The sequence below is a fragment of the Podarcis melisellensis genome, assembly GCF_964234715.1.
Source record: "Podarcis melisellensis genome assembly, chromosome: 11".
Taxonomy (NCBI): Eukaryota; Metazoa; Chordata; class Lepidosauria; order Squamata; family Lacertidae; genus Podarcis; species Podarcis melisellensis.
The window spans coordinates 44,687,092-44,712,299 of record NC_138543.1 but is presented as its reverse complement, the minus strand read 5'-3'; the positions used below and the strand labels follow the sequence as shown (position 1 = coordinate 44,712,299).

General features: G+C 44.7%; 1 protein-coding gene across 1 annotated transcript; it reads right to left on the bottom strand.

The window, feature by feature from the left end:
* Window positions 1–613: 613 nt before the first annotated feature.
* On the bottom strand, window positions 614–24,922 carry LOC309380004 (complement component C6-like; the record flags this gene model as incomplete). Its single annotated transcript, XM_081929637.1, has 17 exons — window positions 614–877; window positions 6,320–6,561; window positions 8,477–8,567; window positions 8,984–9,175; window positions 9,740–9,872; window positions 10,626–10,737; window positions 11,404–11,575; window positions 14,300–14,525; window positions 14,935–15,101; window positions 16,301–16,426; window positions 17,265–17,505; window positions 18,238–18,438; window positions 18,857–18,995; window positions 20,306–20,447; window positions 22,260–22,404; window positions 22,925–23,081; window positions 24,780–24,922. 17 exons carry the CDS (start codon window positions 24,920–24,922, stop codon window positions 696–698), a joined length of 2,811 nt encoding a protein of 936 aa, XP_081785763.1. The 3' UTR covers window positions 614–695.
* Window positions 24,923–25,208: the final 286 nt, after the last annotated feature.

Genomic DNA, 25,208 nt, shown 5'->3' with positions numbered 1-25,208 from the left:
GTTGTTTGCCGCCCTGGGTTCCTTTGGGAGGAAAGGTGGGATATAAATTAACTTCCCAGAATGCCTTGGGGGTGATGCAACAGATGTAGCCTTACTCTTAAGACAGTACAGTCGTACCTTGGATCTCAAATGCCTTGGCTCCCGAACAATCAAAAAGCAAAAGTGAGTGTTCCAGTTTGCGAATGATTTTTGGAAGCCGGACACCCGGTGCAGCTTCCAATTGGTTGCAGGAGCTTCCTGCAGCCGATCAGAAGCCATGTGTTGGTTTCTGAATGTTTTGGAAGTCGAACGGACTTCCAGAACGAATTCCGTTTGACTTCCAAGGTACGACTGTAAAGGGAATGTGGACAGTGGGAAGCAGCAGAGAGAGCATTGAGCTTAAGGGAAGAGAGAAAAACTTTAGCTACATCCTAAGTTTAATTAAGTTAAATTTCAACTCCATCTCATCTCCCTCAATATTTTTGGGAAGGGATTCATTTTATCACACACACCCCATTCCACCTAATGAATGGTTGAAAAAGACAGTTCTGAAATCTTTAGCAATGCTCTACTCTTAGGACATATGTAAAGCACTCCTTATTTCAGTGATTGTCATATATTGATACCAAAGTACTAACGTCCATTGATATTTATTCTGAATATACCATGCTACCGAAATATGTCTGTCCATAAGGAGATGAGTTTTGATGTCTATTTTAAGGCAAGCAGTTCCCAGGATGAAAGGATTCCACCCTCATCTTGGTGCATTTCATGGCCCCCAATGCACAGAGGGTGTATGTCCTCTTTGAACGCCCTCTTCTGGTCTGGATGCAGTAAAGGTGGCCCTCATCCTTTGGGCACTGGTTTGGAAGCAAGCAGGTACACCGTGATTCCGTTTCTGTGAATGGGAAATGGCTTCGGGTCAGCTGAGCATGATTTCTGTTGGCTTGTTCAGAGCAGGGGTGGATCACTTTCTGGCCCCCAGATGCTGCTGAAATACAATGACATCATCCCCAACAAACATGGCTGATGACCGGGGATGATGGGAGTTGTAGTTCAGCAGCATCTTTCAGGCCAAAGGTTCTCCACGACCTGATCAAAGGTTTATGCAGTGCATCATCCTGTTTTCTACAAGATGTTTATAGGAAACCCACAAACAGGAGAGTTAAAAAAAGCAACAGTCTTTTCTTGCTGTTGCTTAGTTATTGGTTTAACCTATATCTGCTTTCCCATCAAATGGTACTCAGAGTTGAGTTGGTACTCCTCACTTCCTTCTGTAGCATGTGTAGAAACCGCCTTCTTGACTGCTGAACCTACTACTGGTTTCGTCTGCCAGAGCCTGTCTTTGCATGCAGGGAGAAGTCCTAACTCACTGAGGGTTTGAGACCCATCGGCTATCCTCACCTGGTTTAGCTGGCCAGTCAAAACCATTCCCGGGGTGTGGCTGCTGTCGCATGCTGACAGCTTCTAGGAGCCACAGGAGAGAGCTGAGTGCAGGTTGGGGAAACAAAGGTGGACAAATTACTCCAAGGAGCACAGTGTCCTCCATGAGAGGTAAAGGTAAAGGGACCCCTGACAGTTAAGTCCAGTCGCGAATGACTGGTGTTGTGGTGCTCATCTCGCTTTACAGGCCAAGGGAGCTAGCGTTTGTCTGCTCTGCAGACAGTTTTTCCAGGTCATGTGGCCAGCATGACTAAGCCGCTTCTGGCGCAACAGAACACCGACACCAGAGCAGCGCACAGAAACACCGTTTACCTTCCCGCTGGAGCGATACCTATTAATCTATTTGCACTTTTGGGCATGTTTTTGAACTGCTAGGTTGGCAGGAGCTGGGACTGAGCTCACCCCGTCACGGGGATTCGAACCGCCGACCTTTTGATTGGCAAGCCCAAGGCTCAGTGGTACCCCACACACTATATGAAGTGTAAAAAATAGGGGATTACACCACGTCAAATATGATCTTCGAATTCATCATAACATAGTAATGGAAATGGTGTCCATAAGCTTCTTTTGCATGACAAGGCCTCCTTCCAAGCATATATCACACATTCATTTTGACACATTGAGGGCATTCAATTGCAATGCCAGCAGTGGTGGCTAATTTAGGAATACCAGCTAAAATACACACCACCGATTTCTGGAATAAATCAGTTGCACCTCCATTAGTAGAATATTTTTAATAGAACTTGGGATTTTGCCTTTGGGGCCATTCAGACACAATGCCCTCACCGCAATCTGACATGACAAGAGTAAGCCAGCACAAGCTTCAGGGTCCTACGCTTCCTCCCTCTTCTCACTGCACATGGTGCAAAAATAACAACAATAGTAATAAGAAAGTCTGACCATAGCTTGTGACAAACCATAGTTTGCTTTTGCATCCAAACCTATTATATTCTTTGACAACAATCCTCCATCTGACTCAGAGGCAGACTCAGAAGGAGGTGAGGCAATCACTCTATCCTGCTCCCAAATCACCCAGTGTCAGATTATCAGGCTTTAACAGACCCTTCCAGGCCAGAGTACAGCCCTCCAATTCTATTATTATTATTATTATTATTATTATTATTATTATTATTATTATTATTATTATTATTATTATTAATTGGATTTATATACCACCCTATACCCGGGGGTCTCTTGGCACCTCCTTACCACCTCCATGCCATAGAAGTCAGAATAGGGCAACTGCTCTTTAAATGAAAATATGGTTCCTCAGAAGGGGCGGGGCAAATAGGAAGTTGAGGCCAGCCAGCCTTCATAAGAACTCACTAAGGTGTTGGGGCAATAACTCTCTGAGTGAATACTTCCCTGTGAGCTCTCCAGGGTGCTGACACGCTACCTTTTTGCCCTGGTTGGAACATGGTAGCTCCCTCCTGACTTGCCTTGCTATGGAATGCTTTGGGGGATGTGACCTCTGTCGTATCAGTGAGTGCCTAGTGTTCACCTGGCCTCCGCTAGGACCCTAAACCGGGACAAGGAGAGAGAAAAATCCAGCAGAAATGGTTTGTTTGGCTACAAACCAGGACTGCAAACTATGAGTACAGGCAAAATAGCAAACTCCCATCTGCTATATAACATGGCTGTATCAGACATTAGTCTTACTCAGAGTAATTTCAGTGGGTCTACTCTGAGCAGGGCCAGCCCACATTTTGGAACCTCAGGCAGACCCCAGAATGGCTCCTCCTCCCGTCCAGGGAAGAAGGGTAGAAGGAAGATCTACATCAAGAACAGGGGGGTTGGGAAGAAAGATTGACATTGGGATTGGCTGCCCCGCTGAATCTTGCCACCTGAAGCGGTTGCCTCACCTTGCCTTATGGGTAGGCCGGCCCTGACTCTATGGCTCAGTTGGTTACAGCCCCATAACTAGAGCTTTCTAATATGTGTCTACATTTGGAGGAGGCAGCACTGTGTCTGCTCACTCTCCTAATGCAAAATCATTAGCACTAGCTGCTTTAAATCAGTTGTCACCTCCCTTGTCAATATTTTGAACCCCCACTTGTAAATAATGTATAATGTTTTGTTTTTCTAATCTCTTCTGATGCAACTGGAAGTTGCTTCCATCAATGAAACAGTCTAATGACAGTACTGAGACCAACCTCTTCTACCTAGGGCTGCCTTGCCCTGTAGCAGTCAGATTGTAGCTGCAGAGGGAATATTATTTCTCTGTTTCCAATCACTATATGTTATTTTCATAAAGAAAAATAGTTCTCATCCAAATTGGAAGGATGAGCGAGTGCGGTTTTGCTTCAGGTGTGAAAGCGTCTAGAGTGCGTTCTGCTTCTGGTTAAAAGGAAGATGATCAGCTTGGGGGAGGGGGGAGAAGGGAGAATTTAACCAGACAAACCATCTTTTTCCTGGCAGAAAACTTATTCATGCGCTCTCAGCCAAGGCAATTTACGAGAAAAGCCACAATTGTTATCACCCTGTTGCACAGTGAACAACAAGTTGCATAACAAACATTGACACGAGGTTTCGTTTCTGCAGAGATTTACTAACCAAAAAGGCATTTTCTTGCAGCCGCTTTCCCCCTGAAATCCCATAAATAAACATGGATCTCACACATGTTCTCTCCCCCTTCTCATTTAAGAATATGATTTTGAAATGTCTTGGAAATGAAACAGCATGACCCTCTCTACATTTTTTTCCTACTCAGTAATAAGCCCTCTAGATTTCAGTGCCACTGACTTCTCAGGAAGTATGTGGAGGAGTGCAGTGGCATTAGCAAAATTATTTCGATAGTTGTAGGTTGATCGCTCACTAGCAAACAGACAAATCAAAAGGCAGGTGACTTTTGGACCAAGCTTGACAAGGTGGGAGCACTTTTAGATGCCCAAGTGACAGCAGTGGCTAGAGAAGGTTAATCTCTTACCACCTCCAGATTAGATTAATGTGCTTTGCAAGGGGATCCATTGAAGACAGTAATAATAATAATACCTTTATTGTCAATGTACAACCTGTGTACAGTGAAATTAACTGAGCCTCCCCCCCAACACAAACACTCAATCTCATTGCACTCTGTGTGCTTGTCACACAACACACCAACCCCGAAAGTCAGTTGCACTATATTATATTCCGTTCAGCAGCCTAACAGCCCACGGATAGAAACTGTTTTTTAGCTTGTTGGTACAACTGATTATACTTCTATATCTCCTGCCCGAGGGTAGAAAAGAGGTGCTAGCCGGGGTGTGAATTGTCCCTGAGAATTTTTCTTGCTCTCCGAAGGCAACGATCCCTTACAATGTCATCTAGCGGGCTCAGGGGACAACCTATGCTGTCATGTGCTGTGTTCACCACCCTCTGTAAAGACTTTCTGTCTGTGGCTGTCAAGCCAACATATCACACTGTGATACAATATGAGAGAACACTTTCTATTGTGGCCGGTAGAAGGGTGGTGCTGTGGTCTTCTAAACCACTGAATCTAGGGATTGCCGATCGGAAGGTCGCAGTTCAAATCCCCACGACGGGGTGAGCTCCCTTTGCTCTGTCCCAGCTCCTGCCAACCTAGCAGTTCAAAAGCACGTCCAAGTGCAAGTAGATAAATGGGTACCGCTCCGGCGGGAAGGTAAACGGCATTTCCGTGCATTGCTCTGGTTCGCCAGAAGCACCTTAGTCATGCTGGCCACATGACCCGGAAGCTCTACACTGGCTCCCTCGGCCAGTAAAGCAAGATGAGCACCGCAACCCCAGAGTCATCCGCGACTGGACCTAATGGTCAGGGGTCCCTTTACCTTTTTAGAAGGAGGTCATCAACTGTTGTTTAACATTGTTCTTTCGCAAGACCTTGAGAAAATGGAGTCTCTGTTGGGCCTTCCTAACCACCTGAGTTATATTGTTTTTCCAAGTAAGGTTTTCATTAAGGTAAACTTCCAGGAATTTAAAGGAAGAGAGTCATAGGGGGACTCATAGCCCCATATGGGGATTAATATATCCCATATCAAATGGCAGAGAGGCAAGGAGTGGGCCTGCAGCAATTAGTCCCACCCTGACATCACGTTCTCCTTCCTGAATTCTCAAGTTTACTGCACAAACGTCTGCAGGGAGAAGGCTTCACATGTGCAGTTGCCTAACCAGAGGCAACCTCAGATTCTACAACTCTAATTGTTCAGGGTTCCAAACTCCCAGTTTGCAATCCTGTATTGTGGACAAACTAGTTTGTAAGAATTGGATGCAAAGGCAAACTTTAAGTTGCAAGCTAATTTGACCAAACAGCAACAGGAAAATTAGTGTTATTGTGATAATCAATTAATACAATTAATCGTTACTATATGCGTGCATATGTTACACACACACACACACACACACACACTGTGATTGCTTGGATTTATATTCTGACCAGTCATGGATTTACGTATAAGCTAAACAAGCTATAGCTCAGGGCATCACTCTCTTGCCCCCCCCCAAAAAAAAATTAAAGGAAAAAACACCTGGATATACATTTCCAAAATATAAGATAAAGAACAAATAAAATAAAACCTACATACAGCAACAGTGTTTTGTGTTGTGCAGGCTCCTATTTGTTATGTGCAAATGGCTTTAGATACCTATTAGGTCCATACATTACCATATAGCTTATATTCAACGCAAAAAACAGTGATAATTTGTTGTTGGCAAAGGACAGCTGGACATATAAAGGACCTCATTACCTTCAGTAGCTTAAGGCCTCATCAAACCTAAATCCAGCCCTGATTCTGGTGATAGAAGCATGCATCTATAGTGTTTCATAATTTATGTATTAGCTGAAATTGTATACTGTATTTTCTCTTAACACTTAACTGTCTTTTTTCAACATGCCTTTCATTTTACGTTTAAAAAGTTAATCCTTCCAAGTCAATAAACTTACCTGAGCATGTTTCCCAGTCAAAGCACACATCATATCCACAAGGTTCTTTCTTTGTGCTGTTTACTGAAAAGCTTGCCCTCTCGATGGCCCAGTTGAAAGGCGTGTCATGGCGGCAGGGTCCAGAATGGAGAAAATGGAACTGTTCGGAGCCATTGCACCTTTCAGCCAGATACTGGCAGCTTGGTTTTGTAAGGACTTGTTCAGATGCCCCATCCAGCACACAGACCTCTTCAGAGTAGAGACTGTCAAGAGATAAGGGTGAGGACTGGGAGACAATATGGTCCCACCATTTGTTGCTTGCTTTTCTGAAGTGGCCTTTTAATAGACTAATGCATCCCCAGAACACCTGATCTTCCTTTGCTGCTTTAAAAAAAAATTACATTGAAAAGAGCAGTACACAGGCTTTTCACAGCTATTCCAGAGTTCAAGAGATGCCAAGGACTTTGCTGCTTTGTATCTGCACTTGTGTTGGGCTCCAATTTATGCCCTTAATCCAGGGGTCAGTAGACTTTTTCAGCAGGGGTCAGGTCCACTGTCCCTCAGACCTTGTGGGGGGCCGAACTATATTTTTTTGGGGGGGGGGATGAATGAATTCCTATGCCCCACAAATAACCCAGAGATGCATTTTAAATAAAAGCACACATTCTATTCATGTAAAAACACGCCGATTCCCGGACCGTCTGTGGGCCGGATTGAGAAGGCGATTGGGCCAGATCCGGCCCCTGGGCCTTAGTTTGCCTACCCATGCCTTAATCTAGCATTAGGACAAAATTAAGTCATCATTACTCTTGACAAGTGCATTCATCTTACACATCTCACGATTACGCAATAATTATTGTATTTTAACATTTTGTTGGAAGCCACCCAGAGTGGCTGGGGAAACCCAGCCAGATAGGCAGGGTATAAAATAATTACTATTACTATTGTTGTTGTTGTTGTTTTACGCTGGCTAGAAATGCATCTCCCTTCACAACCATCTAGTTCTCCATAAAGTCCTTATTTAAGCATGAGATTGCAAGTATTGGGAATTTCAGAGTCCTCCAGAAAGTTGATGTGCAATTATGCCTGCATAGATCACTGAACTCCAGGCTCCCCCACCCTCCTGTTCCACTTGTTCTGATCTTACCTTTAACATCAGTTTACGGCCACCATAAAGAGGAGTCAGGACTTTGAAGGGAATCATTAAAATATTTATTTATTTTATTTATTATATTTGTATACTGCCCTTCACCCATAGATCTCATTTGAAATACAGTGTGTGTGTGTGTGTGTGTGTGTGTGCTGGTGGCTTACCCTGGGCAGACCCTTTTGAACAATGGCATCAACACTTTAACAGAGGTCGCCAGTGTGGTGATCACGTGCCCACAAGTGCCCACCGTGGCCTTCCCTGATGCCCGCAGGGTCCCCTCTCTATACTGAAATTTGATCTGAAAGAATATAAGTCTATTGTAGGCCAAGAGAACAGGTAGCAGTGTGTGTGCTTGGTTGCAGTTTTGTAGCCCATGAAAGTTTCACAGGTTTGCAATGTGCCCACAGGCCCCAAAAGGTAAAAGGCTGACAACCTCTTCTTTAGAACAACAGCATCAACGCATTTACTCTGTTTCCTTTGGCATTTTGACATCAGGTTGTTGTTTCAGAGAGCTTTGAGACCTCGCAGAATCTGAGATGGTTTTTCCTCCTGGCTGTTTTTCTTTGTGAAGCATCTTCTGCCAAATTGCTTTGTCACTTTTCTTCTTCTTGCAGTTGGTTTTACCTGATTGCTGCTGTCTAATTTGATTAGGTCCAGTTGATTATTTTTTAAAAATACTATTAAGCTTTGGTTATGGCGTGTGTGTTTGTTTGTTTATTTAGGGCTATGCAAAATTTGCTGGACCCAAAAGGTAGGATATGAATGTATTAACAAATAAATATGGGTGCACAAAGGATGGAGGGAAGACAAGCTGCAGGACACCCCTATTCATATCACCAAATAAACTTTGACACAGATCATAATCTGTGAGGCAGAATGCACAACATCAGATGTGTATTATGTGGTCCACCAGGAACGCAACACTCCTCCTGTTTTTGCTGCCCTACAACTACAGGAAGATTGCTGAGCAACCGTCAGGCCACAAGACCAGGTTTATGGTCAGAATTAACTTCATCAGGCTTACTTACTCACAGTCCTCCTCAGCAGATATACAAACGCACCGAGACTCCACCTCTTTTTGTCCAAGTGGACAATTCCCTCTTGAATTCATCTGCCCATCTGAAGAAAAAGAATTAAGCAAGCATCACATATTGGCAGTTCACAGCTACAGGCTTCATGGTGGACCGCCAAGTAGGTGAGCAAAGTTTCATTATCCTAACTAGTCTGGAAGAAGAACAGAAGTTCTGGACAACCCACAGCCCACCAACCCTGTATCATTGCCTATTGAAGGTTTGACAGCCCATTGGGTCCCAGCTGGCTAGCAAGCCAAATTGAATGAGCCCTGAGTGGGACACCATATCCTGGCTGGCAGACAGTGTTTGATTTATCGTCTCACAGTTTGTGCATGTTTGATAGAGAGCCAGTGGTTGTTCCCTGCTAAGCCTTCAGCACAGGGTGAGGAAAATACATTAAATGGTGAATACATGAGAAGCCTAATGTCATGAGTGCAGAAACTGGCATTGGTAGGGACTTACCTTCCTTGCAAGTAAGTGATATCAAAACAGGAGGTGTCCATGACAGATCAGCCCCACAGGTGTACTTCTTTTGGCCAGTAACAACACGACCACCTGGGCAACTCAGGTGGATGATGTCCCCAATCCGGTACTGGAATTTAAATGGGGTGATTCTGATATCATCGGAGATGGGTGGTCTGGAACAAGTCGACACTGGAGTTTAAGAGATAAATTTGGATGTCTGAATGAATAAGTTGATCATTGGATGAAGGGTGGTGGGAGGTAGGAAACACCCCACTTCCTGAACATGTTATGGGAGAACTGGGATAAATGTTGCACCCAATGCTCTTAAGTGTGTGTGTGTGTGTGTGTGTGTGTGTGGAATACACTTCTGCCTACACAATGGGACTTCACATTCCTCTGTGCCCCAAAATCTGCTCTGCAGTGGGGGGTGAGCAGCCTCTGGATCAGATTTTGGATGTGTATGAGAAGCTGCAGGTGGTGGAGAGGAGGAATGTGAAAACCCATTGTCTGAGTCCGTTTCCACAATGCTGAATTCTGCCCATAGATGATAAGAAGCTTCACTTCTATTCTTTACACCAGAGAGAGGGAATCTGTGGTCCTCTATTAGATGCTGGTGGCCTGTAATTCCCATCACATCTGCCCACTGGCTATGCTGGCTGGAGCAGATGGGAGTTGTGGAGTCCCAAAGAACATCTGGAAAGCCACGGGTTCCCCATCCCCACTTTCCACCCAAGCTATTCTGCTGCTTCTTACATTGGCACTCGACCGTGTGTTGATTCCATGTTTTGTCCGGCAGGCACCTGAGGAACTGGTACCCAACAAGGTTATAGCCACTCAGGCAGACGACTTCTGCTTCTTCTCCAATGGAATAGTGTGGTTTCTCATTCTGCAATCAGGGTAAGAACAAGCCATGAAGTGGGTGATTCACTGGCTAAATGACAAAAACTAGATGACCCTGAAGTCTAGTGTTGGGGGGGGGGAGAGGTAATAACACTTAAATAAGTATAACATGCAGCTCCTTCCTAAGCAGCAATGAGAAGATTAGGAGCAAAGCTGGGTTGTCGCACACACCTCCTGGGGAAGGACAACACAGTACCACAGAGGCAGTGATGGCCACAAACCTGAATGGTTTCCAAAGTGTATTGGCCAAATTCATGGAGGTTATGGCTATCAGTGATTGCTCAGCTCTGCTTCCATGATTGGGGACAGCAAGTCTTCTGAATACCGGTTGCTGTAAACCACAGGTTGGGCGGGGAAAGAGTGCTTTTGTGCTTGGGTCCTGTTAGTGGGTTTCCAACAGGTATCGGGGGGGGGGGGCGGGCAAGGTAGGAACAAGATGCTGAACTAGGTGGGCCATTGGCCTGATCCAGCATGTTCTTACATTCTTAATCCAGGTCTTTTAAAATTGTGCCATGTTGCTACTGAATGGTCTCTCCATCTTTGGTTTTGGTGAATGTCTAACTAGTTCTGGCACATTTTATTCTGTACATGCTCACAAAACCATTTCAAAAAGGTGATTCTCATGAACATGTTCCAGGATTAGTGCCCTGAGCCAAAGCCTTCTGCCAGATGGTTTGAGACACCTCCCCCCCCCCCAAAATAACCCCCTTTCTGTTGCAGTTTGTGAAATGTTCCTCACCCTGATGAATCCATTTTCTGGAGGTACTGGAGTCAAGCATCCCAAGTCTTGTTCAGGTTGATACATATCTACTTCTCTTACGGCTTCATCGTCATTTATGCAAGGAGCCCCTCTGAAAATGCATGAGTTGGGAGCTTATTAAACAAACAAGAGTAACAGAGAAGACATTACAGAGTGCAGTAAAGCTGTCACCCCCTCCACATCAGCATGGCTTCATTAGTGTCCGATTCATTTCTGTTTGTGTACACACCAGGTGGTGTTAACCGAGTGGGGGAGTCCATGGAGAAGATCCTAGGTCCAGCTCCCGGCATCTCTAGGTACAGCTGGGAAAGACCCTTGTCTGAAACCTTGGAGAGCCACCTCTAGTCAGCGCCTTCCCCAACCAGATATTTTGGACTACAGCTCCCATCATCCATTACCATACTGGAGCTGATAAGCTTTGCAGCCCCAAAATCTGGAGGGCTAGATAGACCAGTGGCTTAACTTGGTATAAGACAACTTCCTGAATTCCTACCCACCTCCTCCAGATTCAGGGAGGGCTCCAAAATGCAAGTGCCAGCACTGTTTGGGTTGCAGTCACATGGTGACCTTGAAAGGGGACTCCTTTGTTTTTATCCAGTGCACATTCACTCCCTCTGGTGCACTCACTTGTCTTTATCACTCAGCACTGCAGGATCAGGGGATGGGGCAAACTTTAGGGTACAGTAAGATGTGTAGCTTGAGTTTGAGCAAAGGACTCTGTCCACTGGTGGCACTGCATGGATGATGTGATTCTTACTTGTCTTCAAACAGTGAAATGTAGCAGTCTTCCTCTCCTTCTCCATCACCTTCACAAGGTTTTCCTCCACTTGTGGGCGGGGGGTTGTTGCACAACCGAGTCCTCCTCCTCTTGAAAGATGCATCACATGAACTCCAGGCAGACCAGCAGCTCCAGAAGCCATCTACTGCAACTAGCATTCAATACAACAAGGTGCAGAGGTGAGCTCATCTAAAGACCACTGGTATCAACAGAAAGCCTGTTACCAAACTCAGTGGCTGCATCCATATTTAATAATCCCAGTTTCCTGCTTTATGGTTTAGTGCGAACAGGCAGAGGTGTACTCTCACATTGCCCGATCACCCCAGCTTCACTTCTCCCCTGGTGTGAGCAGAATAAGCAAACCCTAACAGGCCACTAAGGGACGCGGGTGGCGCTGTGGGTTAAATCACAGAGCCTAGGACTTGCCGATCAGAAGGTCAGCGGTTCGAATCCCCGCGACGGGGTGAGCTCCTGTTGCTCGGTCCCTGCTCCTGCCAACCTAGCAGTTTGAAAGCACGTCAAAGTGCAAGTAGATAAATAGGTACCACTCTGGCGGTAAGGTAAACAGCGTTTCCATGCGCTGCTCTGGTTCGCCAGAAATGGCTTAGTCATGCTGGCCACATGACCTGGAAGCTGTATGCCGGCTCCCTCGGCCAATAGAGCAAGATGAGCGCCGCAACCCCAGAGTTGGTCACGACTGGACCTAATGGTCAGGAGTCCCTTTACCTTTACTTTAACAGGCCACTAACACCAGCCAACTTCAAGAGATGACTTGCTGGTTGTGACTTCTTAGGGAGGAACAAATCCTGATCTCTGGTTCAGATGCAATGGGACACCAAGGCCTCTTGGATGGTTTGCCCTGCTCATGCCAGGGGAGGAGGAAAGCCTTAGACACTGGACAAATTGCAGAAGCACAGAGCTCATTCCCAGTAAGCCATGATAAGCAGAAAATCTGGCTTATTGTTCTGGAAAGCCAGTGTGGCAGTGTGGTTAGGAGGACCTGAGACACCAGGTTCAAATTCCTCAAGGTCGCTGCCTCTCAACCTAACCTACCCCACAGGGTTGTTGTGGAGATTAAATGAGGAGAGGGATGAAGCATGTACCATCCCCTTGAGATCCTTGGAGGAAAGGTTGCGGATCGGTGGAGTAAATGCTTTGCACGCAAATTATCCCCACTTTAGTCCCAGGCATCTCCAAGCAGGAGAGACCTCTTTTACGAAACTCTGGAGAACTGTTGCCAGACATTGTAAACATTGCTGAGTTAGGTCTGGCTTAGCATAAGGCAGCTTCCTATGTCTCAATGCAGCAACTGAGCTCTCTCTCTCTCTCTCTCTCTCTCTCTCTCTCTCTCTCTCTCTCTCTCAGCACACCTTTTGTAATAATGTTGTCTCACCCCTTTCTAAAACCATCAAAAACAGTTCCACATCCAATTCCATGATTCATTCATTCAACCAATCTGTATATTAGTCATCCGACAACAAGTGTTCTCAAGGCAACATGGCGCACGAAAACAGATTTTTTAAAAGATCACAGTCCCATTAGAACAATGATTGATAAAGCAACTCTATAAACAAAGTGAGCACTTCAAAGCTGAGATCTATAGAGTGACAGACAACATGTTTGCCTTGAGCCAAGTGTAATCAGGAGCAGAAAACCTAACAAAATAATAATTCTCAGCCTTTCCATTTTCGCTCTTCTTTTCTGCTCCATGGCCCCATTAGCAGGTTAGATATGACCGACTACGCAGGCACACCAAGGACTCAGCTATAAAGCTGCAAATAAAACATTTTAATAGTGTTGTAAAGTGCATTGTACAAATGTGACACTAGATGGCGATGGTGAGCTATGGCAAATTCAATATATTTATCAATTTATTTTTTGGGAAAAAGCATTTTTATGTTTTTTATATGTGTCTAGATTCAACTCAAGAAGCTCCTTGGGCAGCAATATTTTTTATGGCTATCTACAAAGTCATGCTTTGGGGGGGGGTTTCCAGGATCCCTTGCAACACTGGGTTTTAGGTGGCAACCTCTTTCATTGTGTACAGCTGTTGTCCCTGTGGCAATCACACAGGGTCCCCAGACGTTTCACCATCTATTGATCCCTGTGCCACCACTTTATTTCTCACTGCCACCACCCAGGCCCTACCTGGTACAATACTGAGTCCAGTCAGGGTTAAATTGGAACATAAACTTTTGTTTCTTTATTGCAGTTTAACAAGTGTGTGATTTAATAAACGATATCGGTCAATTACAGTCATGGGGTGCCTATCCAGACCTATAACTTCCGCTACTTGCTCTCATTCACTAAACCACCTCTCAGATATTTACTTGTCTTCCTAGCCCCTAGCTATTCCTAACTCAGCTTATTTCACTACACTAACTCAACCTACCCACAAACTGTATCCCAATTCACTCCCACTCCTACCAACCACCCAACTCCCAACAAACTCCCCCCTTTACGCCTCCCAGAGCTGGTTTTATAGTCCCTCTGACTCCACCCCCTGGGTTCTGATTGGGTAACCTGTTTAACTATTTCACCTCCAGCACTCTCATATGTTAACGTCACAGTTCCCCTGCCCCCAAGATAGCACTTGTCACAGGACTCCAGGAAACACCCCGGAGGCTGTGTCCTGCAGCTACATGGGGCAGCAAAAAATGTTGCGGGCCAACCATTCTGATATGTTCACTCTTACTTGCACCAGCTTGTGTCTCAACCATTTAGCACTAGCACCAACATTCCAGGTGAGACTGCTGCAGTGCGTTGTACCTGGAGCTGCCTTTGAAGACCCCATGATTACTTCACTCAGTACAAAATGTAGCAGATGGGTAGCCAAGGCTCAAATGGTACAAGGCACCATATGCATGCTGAATACCTGACTGGTAGTCTGGGGCTCGTATCTCACAGTTATCACCGTAAGTTCCAGCTTTGCAGATACACAGGCATTCGGTCCCAGATAAAACAGGGTGGCCATTGTTGGGGCATGGGGCACATCGGCATGGATCATATTTCTCCATATATTCTGAAAAAGCCTTCCTGAGATTCCTGCGTTTGGTCACAGCACATGGGAAGTTCTTCACCAAATCCAAAATGGGGGTCACCTAAGAAGGAATTATGCAGAGTTTCTCAAATGTTGTCATGGTGAAATCCCCTAGGCCTTCTTTGGCTCTTCTCTATACAACCAAGAAATAACAAATATTTCTCTTGTGTTTTCTGCTTTTTCTGTACAAGGGCAGTTGAATTACAGAATCATGTCACTGGAAGAGGTGTCTAGTCCTATTGCCTGTTCAGAGGAAGACCAGCCAGGTGCCCCAGCATAGATTAAATTAAATGGGAGGAATCAGGACTTGCACAGAAAAGGAACAATTTTACATAAATCAGCACATATGCAAATGGAAAAAATAATAATCCTCACTTCTTCTTTTTCGTCTAGGAGAAGTGAGCATCTTACCATCACAGTAAGACCTGTTTTCCTTGTATCTACTCTTTATTTTGCTTTCTATCTCTTACCTCAAAGTCAACCACCACTGGGTTTTCCTTGGTTGATTCCATCCAGTCGGTAAAGATAGTTTGTCCTGGGAAAGACCCTTTTTTCTCCCAGCCTAGCGCTGCAGCATACTGTGCCCTTCCACCCTTGACCAAGGAAATAGACCGTTCAGATGACTTCAGCATGGAACCTAAGATGGATATGAAATCAGCAAATGCAACAGAGAGACAGAGAGAGAGAGAGAGAGAGAGAGAGAGAGAGAGAGAGAGAGAGAGAGAGCGCGCGAGAGAGAGAGAGAGAGAGGTGATGAGGGAGGGTCATGAACTGGAAGTTCCAGCTGCCAACTGGGGGTGCCAACTGGAGGTGCCTTACTTCCTATACCCTTCTTGGTCTGGGTTTTGAACCAGTCAGTTAGAGGAGGATCCATAATGGAAGAGTGGCCTCTCAGCTACAGTACTGACTTGAGTGAGGTCAGCTGACCCCACAGCCAGAAAGTGATCAGCTGACTCTGCAAACCATCGGAGGGGGACCAATACCTATTCCACCCTCCCTCCCTCCTTCCCTTTCTGTCTCGTCTGAGCAACTTGTTCCAATGGCTAGTAACTGTCCTAGCTCCCACTGGATGCAGAACTCGAACTTGGATTACTTTTTCATCCAAAAACTTTGATGTTAATTGTTAGTGTTTTGAATTTTATTGTATTACTTTCTTCCTTAGTGGGTCATGCAAACCACTGTTCTGAATAATGCTTTTCATAGGGTAAAGGGGCACGGGGGGTGATATTATAGAACCAAGTGTGGGAGGCAGCCTGCAAAAGTTTAGATACTGGTCAGACCTGGCCAGTGGTAACCATTGTGGTGTCTTTCGGAATACACTTCCCAACAATTGTGACCATTTGGTCATGCTGCCCAAGGTTGAATTTCAACAGCTCCTAGAGGGCACCACATTGACTACCCTTGGACTAGTGTCTTGGGAATCTTGAATGCAGAATATGGGGAGCTCTAGATGCGGGTGGCGCTGTGGGTTAAACCACAGAGCCTAGGACTTGCTGATCAGAAGGTCGGCGGTTCGAATCCCGTGAGCTCCCGTTGCTCGGTCCCTGGGGTGAGCTCCCGTTGCTCAGTCCTGCTCCTGCCAACCTAGCAGTTTGAAAGCACGTCAAAGTGCAAGTAGATAAATAGGTACCGCTCTGGCGGGAAGGTAAACGGCATTTCTGTGTGCTGCTCTGGTTTGCCAGAAGCGGCTTAGTCATGCTGGCCACATGACCCGGAAGCTGTACGCCGGCTCCCTCGGCCAGTAAAGCGAGATGAGCGCGCAACCCCAGAGTCGGTCACGACTGGACCTAATGGTCAGGGGTCCCTTTACCTTTACCTTTTGGGTAGGATAGCTACCTTCATAGCTCTCGGTCATTTTACTTCTGACGCAATCGTAATGAATATCTGTTTTCTTAATGAAGAAAAAATAGGTTCTTGTCGTTTCTGTTCGCACACAGCCTTCCATTTGTTGCTGGGTTAAGCCTAGACACCATTCAACAGCAGAAATAGCAAATGACATTTCACAAAGGAGAACTGAGCACCCACGATATCAAGCACAATGGCACCTGATCCTTGAAAGTGGTGGTTGTCAGGCTGCGGCCAGCAGCTCACACTCAAACCACAAGGCACGTTTGAAATATTCCTCCACTATGAGAACGTCACATTTTTCTTTCTTTCCCCTTTTCAAGAGGAAGATCCAGTATCTCATGGCTGTGCAGGAAATTTAGCTTTCCCATTGTTCTAATTTAGCTTCCCTGCCAAAGCTAAGAAGGTTTGGAAGAAGCAGCTCTATGGCATTAACCCATTTCTTGCCAAAATTCTTTTCCTTTATATCCTTTCCCATTTTTCTCTCCCCCTCCCTCATTTGAGTGTGGTTGGAGGAAAAGCAGTATTTTACCCTTTTCCAATACAGTCATACCTCGAGTTAAATTTGCTTCAGGTTGAGCATTTTCAGGTTACGCTCCGCGGCAACCCGGAAGTAACAGAACACGTTACTTCCGGGTTTCACCACTCGCGCATGCGCAGACGCTCAAAATGACATCACGTGCATGCACAGAAGCAGCGAAACATGACCCACAGACGTGCAAACGCGCAGTCATGTGTTATGTTCTGCTCAGGATGCGAACGGGGCTCCGGAACGGATCCCATTTGCATCCAGAGGTACCACTGTACACGATGAAAAGCACCCCATCCCACTTCACTTCCAAGAAAATTCCACAAACCCAAGGTAGAGAAATGTTCCCAGACTCATGTTTCCCCATTCCATTCTCTGTTCCTTGAAAAAGTACCAATTATTGTCTCACAATGTAGATAGGCATACCTGAATTTTTTGTCTGCTCTTCACTGTACTGGTAAAGAAGGTCATATTTGCCTCCCATTGAGCCAGATTTGTAGTAATGAGTCCCAAAGTCATCAAATATCCGGCTGTAAAGGGCATAGTTGTATTCCAGAGGCAGGCTGTTGAGGGCTTGTAAAAACACTCCAGAGAGGTGCAAGCCCGACTGCTTCACTGTGAAATTCGACACAGCAATAACCTTATGGACCCTAATGAAGTTGGAACTCTTGGGAAAGGAAAAAGATTGATCATGATGAGAATTATTATGTTGTCTCTCCTCCACCCCTCTGCCCTGGCCTTAAAAACAACAACCCTATTTATCCTCTCTGGCCTATACAATGAACAGCTTGGTTGAGGGTGGGAAACCGGTGGCCCTCTAGATGTTTGCTGGACCCCAACTCCCAACAGCCATGCTGTCTGGGGATGATGAGAATTGTAGTCCAAAACCTCTGTAGGGCACCAGGTTGGGAAAGGCTGTCTAGCACGGAGCTTCCATTTATCTGTGAAATCGTCATACACCATATATGCTCACCGGACTGCTTTGATCTGCAGAACTGGAACTGTTATAGGTGCCACATAATAGCCATTCCACACTTGCAAGAAATCAGCCTTTACATGTGGCAGTCCCTCCCTGCCACATCAAGCAGGCAACTTTACACTTTTAGGTGCCACATAACAGCATTTTTGTTTAGGCAAACCTATGCAGATATGTAAAATATTTGCATGTGTTTAAATCTGTGTTTATCTTATCACTGATTTCAATTATTTTTTGACCGTTTTAAATACCTGTTTTTAACTGTCTTTACCAATAATTTTATTGTTTTACTCTTTTCATAAACCACGCTGAGGGTTGTTGTTTTTAAAACAATCGAGCAGTGTATACCTTTTATTTTAAAAGCAAACAGACAGACAATGAATAAACAGGAAGCAGCCTACACAAAGGGCTACACATTCTCACCATTTTGTGGGATGATTTGATGGCTTCGTGGAAGGAACTCGATGCTGTAGTTTCTGTGTTTGACGTTGACCCCCATAAATATGGGATTCCCCAATTATCTTTCCCGTGTCCCCTGAAATACTTCATATTGCTAGAAGAACATACCAAAGATGTTAAATCTGTATAGTAATTTGTTTTCAGGTCATCTTCTCGATGCTTCACCTGTCAAGAGAGATCCACAGATTCATGTTTGGGTTGGAGAAGAACAATGGAAATAAAAGCCTCTGGCGTACAGCCAAGTGAAATAAATGTGCTGTTTTGCCAAATTGCTTTAAATATAAACTATGTGATAAGTTACTTTTAAAAAAGCCATTGTTTACAAAAGAAAAGAAATGAACATGGATTTCAAAGAAAAAAAATATTATGAATTGGTGCTGTTCAGAATTTTATACCGTTCATACAGAATTTGACTTCACCCCTGGAGGCGTACTGTCTCACAAGACAGACATGCCAACAACAAGAAGTCTACAGAATTTTGGACTATATTATATACAAGTGCTGGTATAGCACAGAGGCGAAGAGATTGAAGGCTCGCTGGCCACCTTAGTTGCTAGTCCTACAGAAGGCCTTGCCAAGCCACCTGAAAGTGGACAGACTCAAGGTTTGCAGGGACACGAAATGTGCTCCTTTTGTCTTCACTCTTCAGAAGGACGCAGCTCCCGCCATAGAAAGAAAAATCCAGAACTTCTCCTCGGCTCTCTCCTGCCAGAATATGATATCTAGAATGAAAGATAGATTAAGCAAAGTTGTAATTGAGCAAATAAAGATTAAGGTAAAGGTTAAGGTTACCCCTGCCCGTACGGGCCAGTCTTGACAGACTCTGGGGTTGTGCGCCCATCTCACTTAAGAGGCCAGGGGCCAGCGCTGTCCGGAGACACTTCCGGGTCACGTGGCCAGCGTGACATCGCTGCTCTGGCGAGCCAGAGCCGCACACGGAAACGCCGTTTACCTTTCCGCTAGTAAGCGGTCCCTATTTATCTACTTGCACCCAAGGGTGCTTTCAAACTGCTAGGTTGGCAGGCGCTGGGACCGAGCAGCGGGAGCGCACCCCGCAGCAGGGATTCGAACCGCCGACCTTTCGATCGGCAAGTCCTAGGTGCTGAGGCTTTAACCCACAGCGCCACCTGCGTCCCCGAATCTAATAAGGTAATCTAATAAAGATTAGATTACCTTTAAATGATAGAAAGCCTTTGTTGCTGTCTTGCACCTAATTTGCACCAAATCACCAAATTTGTTATACGTCACCCAAAAAAGTCCCACAAAAACAAACACCTCAGCACTCCAGGGTGGTCTCACCTTCATGGATGCTCTGGTGGGGCCCTTGCTTAAAGTTTGATTACCCTATTTCATAATTTTTTAATGTAAATATACAGCATATCCCACAAGTGTCCCAGAAAAACAGAGACATCCTGTTTTTTATCGCAAGAGGATGGCAGCCATTTTGGTTGCTGGGATCTTGCGCAATTTTGCGCTGTCTTTTCAGGGCCGCAATCTTGCGTGGCAAGCCAAAACAGACAATTTGGGGCACTTTGCCTGAGAAAGTACTTTGCGGGGGCAGTGCAAAATAGTGCAAGATCACGGCATCCAAAATGCTCTCACAATAAACAATGGGAAGACGGCATCTGGGAAGAAGACCCCACAGATTTTTCTTCAAAGTGTTTGAGTCTCCCACTGGTCGTGTGCTATGATTTAGTACAAACACCTCTCCCCCCGTGGCATCGCATTCACCTAAATTGCCCCTATGAAGCCCAAGTGAAAGCAATGTACAGTAGTACCTCTGGTTGTGAACGGGATCCGTTCCGGAGGCCCGTTCACAACATGAAAAGAGCGCAACCTGCAGCGGCGCATCTGCGCCCATGTGGGTTGCGATTTGCCGCTTCAGCGCATGCGTGTGATGTCATTTTGCGCATCTGCACATGCGCGAGTGGCGAAACCCATAAGTAACCCTTTCCAGTACTTCCGGGTCGCCACGGGATGTAACCTGAAAGAACGCAACATGAAGCGGATGTAACATGAGGTATGACTGTACCCCAGGCCCATGAGCTGCACACTGGGTATGGTCTTGACTGATGGGCGGCAGGTGTTCTTTATCCTCCCACAGTGCCTTTCATCTGAATTGTCTCCACAGTCATTGTCTCCATTGCATCTCAGTTGTCTGGCAACACAGCGACCTGTTTCAGAGAAAGAACAGCAGGCATGACGACTTTCAGGTACGAGTAAGCCCCCCTCACGGCACGACTCAAGTTGTGCTAGCTAGGACTAATTGAACAGCCCAGCAGTGTATTTAATGACTACTTCAGCAGAGCATAACCATATGTGGGAGAGAGGTTGTTTTTCATTCTTATTTTCATTATGTATTTTGTGCTTTTAAATATTGTATTTTTATGTTGTGAACCACCCTGAGATCCACAAATGAAGGGAGATATACAGATTTAATAAATAATAAAATACTAACAACAAGAAGAAATGTGCTGGTTTAAGAACCCGCAAAAGAGCACTCAAAATTGACAGGCCCTGAAGTAAAACAGCATCATAGAATCCCTGTTCCAACCATATATATAGGTGTGGTTTTTTTAATTGGAAAAGGGTTGCTTTTGTTTGTTTTATTTGTTTTGAGGGTGCTAAATATATTTAGAAAGTTTGTACGAGTTTAAACTTGTTTTAGTCTTTCCTGTTGTAGTTTTAGCTTTCTGTATGTTTAAACTGTGGTTGCAAATCTTTTAGTGATACTTGTTTTATCTTTTTTTGCAAATCACTTTGAGGTATTTTCTACAATCCAGCAGTATATACATTTTATGAAATAAATAAAACAAATAATACTTTTGGGGTAGTGGTGGTGGTTCTGAGCACCATCAGTTTTTCTTCTGTGAATTGGTTATTTTGTGGTGGGCACAACAGTTTATTATTTCCAGATGTGTCCTCTCACCCAGAAAAGTTGGTGACCTCAGGCCTTGAGGTTCAGAATCCATGAGATAGAAATAGAGATGATAGATGATAGATAGATTAGATAGATAGATGATAGATAGAAATAGATAGATAGATAGATAGATGATAGATAGATAGATATAGATAGATAGATAGATATAGATAGATGATAGATATAGATAGATAGATAGATAGATGATAGATAGATAGATAGATAGATGATAGATGATAGATAGATAGATAGATAGATAGATGATAGATAGATAGATAGATAGATAGATAGATAGATAGATGATAGATAGATAGATAGATAGATAGATATAGATAGATAGATAGATAGATAGATAGATAGATAGATAGATAGATAGATAGATAGATAGAGATATAGATGATATAGATATAGATGATATAGATGATATAGATATAGAGATAGATAGATAGAGATAGATAGATGATAGATGATAGATAGATAGATAGATAGATAGATAGATAGATAGATAGATAGATATAGATAGATAGATGATAGATAGATAGATATAGATAGATATAGATAGATATAGATAGATAGATAGATAGATGATAGATAGATATAGATAGATTATAGATAGATGATAGATTAGATAGATGATAGATAGATAGATAGATAGATGATAGATAGATAGATAGATGATAGATAGATAGATAGATAGATAGATAGATAGATAGATAGATGATAGATAGATAGAGATAGATAGATAGATATAGATTGATAGATAGATAGATAGATAGATGATAGATAGATAGATAGACAGATGATAGATAGATAGAGATAGATAGATGATAGATAGATAGATATAGATAGATGATAGATAGATGATGATAGATAGATAGATAGATAGATAGATAGATAGATAGATAGATGATAGATGATAGATAGATAGATAGATAGATAGATAGATAGATAGATAGATAGATAGATAGATGATAGATAGATGATAGATAGTAGATGATAGATAGATAGATGATAGATAGACAGACAGACAAACAAACACAGAGAGATGTATAAATGCAGAAAATACCATTTTCACACTGGAACTTATTCCCACAATTGACTTCCTCTATCCTGCATAACCTTGTGGGGAAGCATCTCCGGAAATCTGTCATCTGCTCAGTACAGGGTTGACCTCCAAACTGAGATGGCTGTACCAGAGACCTGACACGAAACTGAAACAGATGGAAATACAAGTGGAATCTCCCCACCTATGTCCATTTGACTCACAAGCAACCACATATACGTGCAGGTCTGACTCATGCCAGAGCGCTGGAAAAATGGGACATCTCAGGATCCAATCAGAAACCAGGATTGTTGAGTGGTATGGTATAAGATCCTCTGAGCTTGGCTCAGCGGGTTGGATCTCGGCTGAGCTGGGAAGGGGAAGTCACAACTGTGTAGCCAATGCCGGCTCAATACATTTTGCTGCCTGAGCCAAAGGGCAAGATGAGGGTCTTTCCCGAGCAGAAACAGAAGCCAGTGGAGTGACATTTGAACCCTACTTTAGTACTGGTGTCTTCCACTGCACTTGACGGCAGCAGGCTAGCATAGGGGTTATAGGGCAGGCCACATGGTACTCACAGCTCACAGTACTCACTGAGGCTCCCCGCACCTCAGTGTCTGCCGCCTGAGACACAATGGCAGATTACAGAGTTCCGTTTTCTCACGTGTCCCTGCAATCAAATTGCTTACTTGCTTTTTAACGCATGGGTCACACTCTGACCAGGAGCCCCAGTCACTGATCTGGCAGTTAATGGGGCAGACTTGCTGGTTGCAGGCCCGCGTCTCTCTCCACGTGCACAATCTGTCGCAAGAATTCTTATAATAGTAGGCATCGTAGTTGCTTTCCCTGCAAGATGAAGGTGCTGCAAATTAGTGCTGCCTCTTATGTTGGGGAAATGGTGGAGTGGGGTAGGGGAGGGTTTACATACAGGCCCAACCCTCTCATATTCATTCCAGGCATGGACAGGGCCCTCCCTTGTTGGTAACAAGTACCGTATTTTTTGCTCCATAAGGCGCACTGGACCATAAGGTGCACCTAGTTTTTAGAGGGGGAAATCAAGGGGGGGGGAAAAATATTATTCCCCCCCAGCCCCAAAGAGCTAAAGAGGAAGCCAAGACAGCCAACGGGATCCATCCTGCTGGCTGTCTTGGCTTCTGCCGGCTGGGAGAGGCTGCGCGCAGCTATGGCAATTCCCCCATCTCCCGCAAAAGCCCACAGGAGCCGCACACCATTTAAGGAGCGTGTGGCTCCTGCAGGCTTTTCTAAGAGGAGAGAGAAGGGACTGACTGGCTGCGTCAATCCCTTTTCCCTCCTGGGGAAAAGCCCGCAAGAGCCGTGTGGAGCTTGGGTTTGGATCTTGGGGGCTTTTCCTGAATGCCTCCCCCCTGCATTCGCTCCATAAGACGCACACAAATTTCCCCTTACTTTTTAGGAGGGGAAAAGTGCGTCTTATGGAGTGAAAAATACGATATCTTGACCACCCCCTCCAGTCACATGGGGAGCATGAGAAAGGGCCCTATACAATTCTCCACTTATGTGTATAGGACTCCACTTACAATTCTCCACTTATGTGTATAGGCATGAGGCAGGAATCCTGGGCCTGTCAGGATGCCCTTCCCATGGGAGAGTTCTATATATGTCATAGAATCATAGAATTGCAGAGCTGCAAGGAACTCTGAGGGTCATCTTGTCCAACCCCCAGCAATGCAGGAAACTCAACACACGGTCTCCCATCCAATCTGAAATCGCACCGGACCCTGCTTAGCTTTGCAAATGTGCTAGAAATTTTATTGCTGCACCACGGTTCTTTACTGCATGGCACCCATCCCTGGTGCTGCCCCCTCCACTGCCCCCTGGAAAGCTCTGTTGGGGAGGGGTGTTCCCAGAGGATTCCTTGTCCAGGACCCTCTTGAATGTGGCCCTTGCCAAAGCATTGATTACTGATGGAAGAAACTAATGTGGGAAGCTTTTGCTTCCTTCCCTAACCCTCTCCTTTCTGGTTTGTCAGACAAAGCAAATAATAATTATGAATGGATGACTATATAAATTCAAATTATTGCTATTAAGAGCTTCATGACAGTAAGAGCTGTTCAATAGTGGTACAGACTACCTAGGAAGGTGGTGGACTTCACTGGAGGTTTTTAAACAGAGGTTGGATGGCCATCTGTCAGGGATTCTTTAGCTGTGTTTCCTGCGTTGCAGGGGGGTTGGACTAGATATGGTAAAGGTAAAGGGATGCAGGTGGCGCTGTGGCCTAAACCACTGAGCCTCTTGGGCTTGCCGATCAGAAGGTCGGCGGTTCGAATCCCCATGACGGGGTGAGCTGAGCGCCGCAACTCTATAGTTGCCTTTGACTAGACTTAACCATCCAGGGGTCCTTTAACTAGATATGGATTCCTTCCAACTCTACAATTCTATGATGATGATTATTTCTATAGCATATTTCTGGAAATTAAGTATGAGTTTGTGTTAATGAAGGTGAGATCTTTCCCCCCTCTGATGTTCTAAAGGTGGAGAGGAGATCTTGTGATTGCTAATACCAACCTTGATCTGGTTTGCGTCCCATGATTACAAGTCTGTGAACAGCTGGACCAGGAGCTCCATGGGTAATGGTCACAGTAGCACCCAAAACTTTTCCTAATTACAAGGCTCAGTAGGATAAGGAATACCAAGCTGGTTCTCTCCATCGCCTGAAAGCGTCCAGTTACAAAGAATATGCAAATAAGTAGTAGTAGTAGTAGTAGTAGTAGTAGTAGTAGTAGTAATGTAAGAATAATTTAATTCACTGTTTTACTTGTAGGAATAGTCAATAAATACACTATCCTGTTTCCAAGATCCAATAGTATGTCCTGGATAATATTTTACACACCAGTAAGGACACGGGTGGAGCTGTGGTCTAAACCACAGAGCCTAGGGCTTGCCGATCAGAAGGTCAGCCGTTCAAATCCCCGCAACGGGGTGAGCTCCCATTGC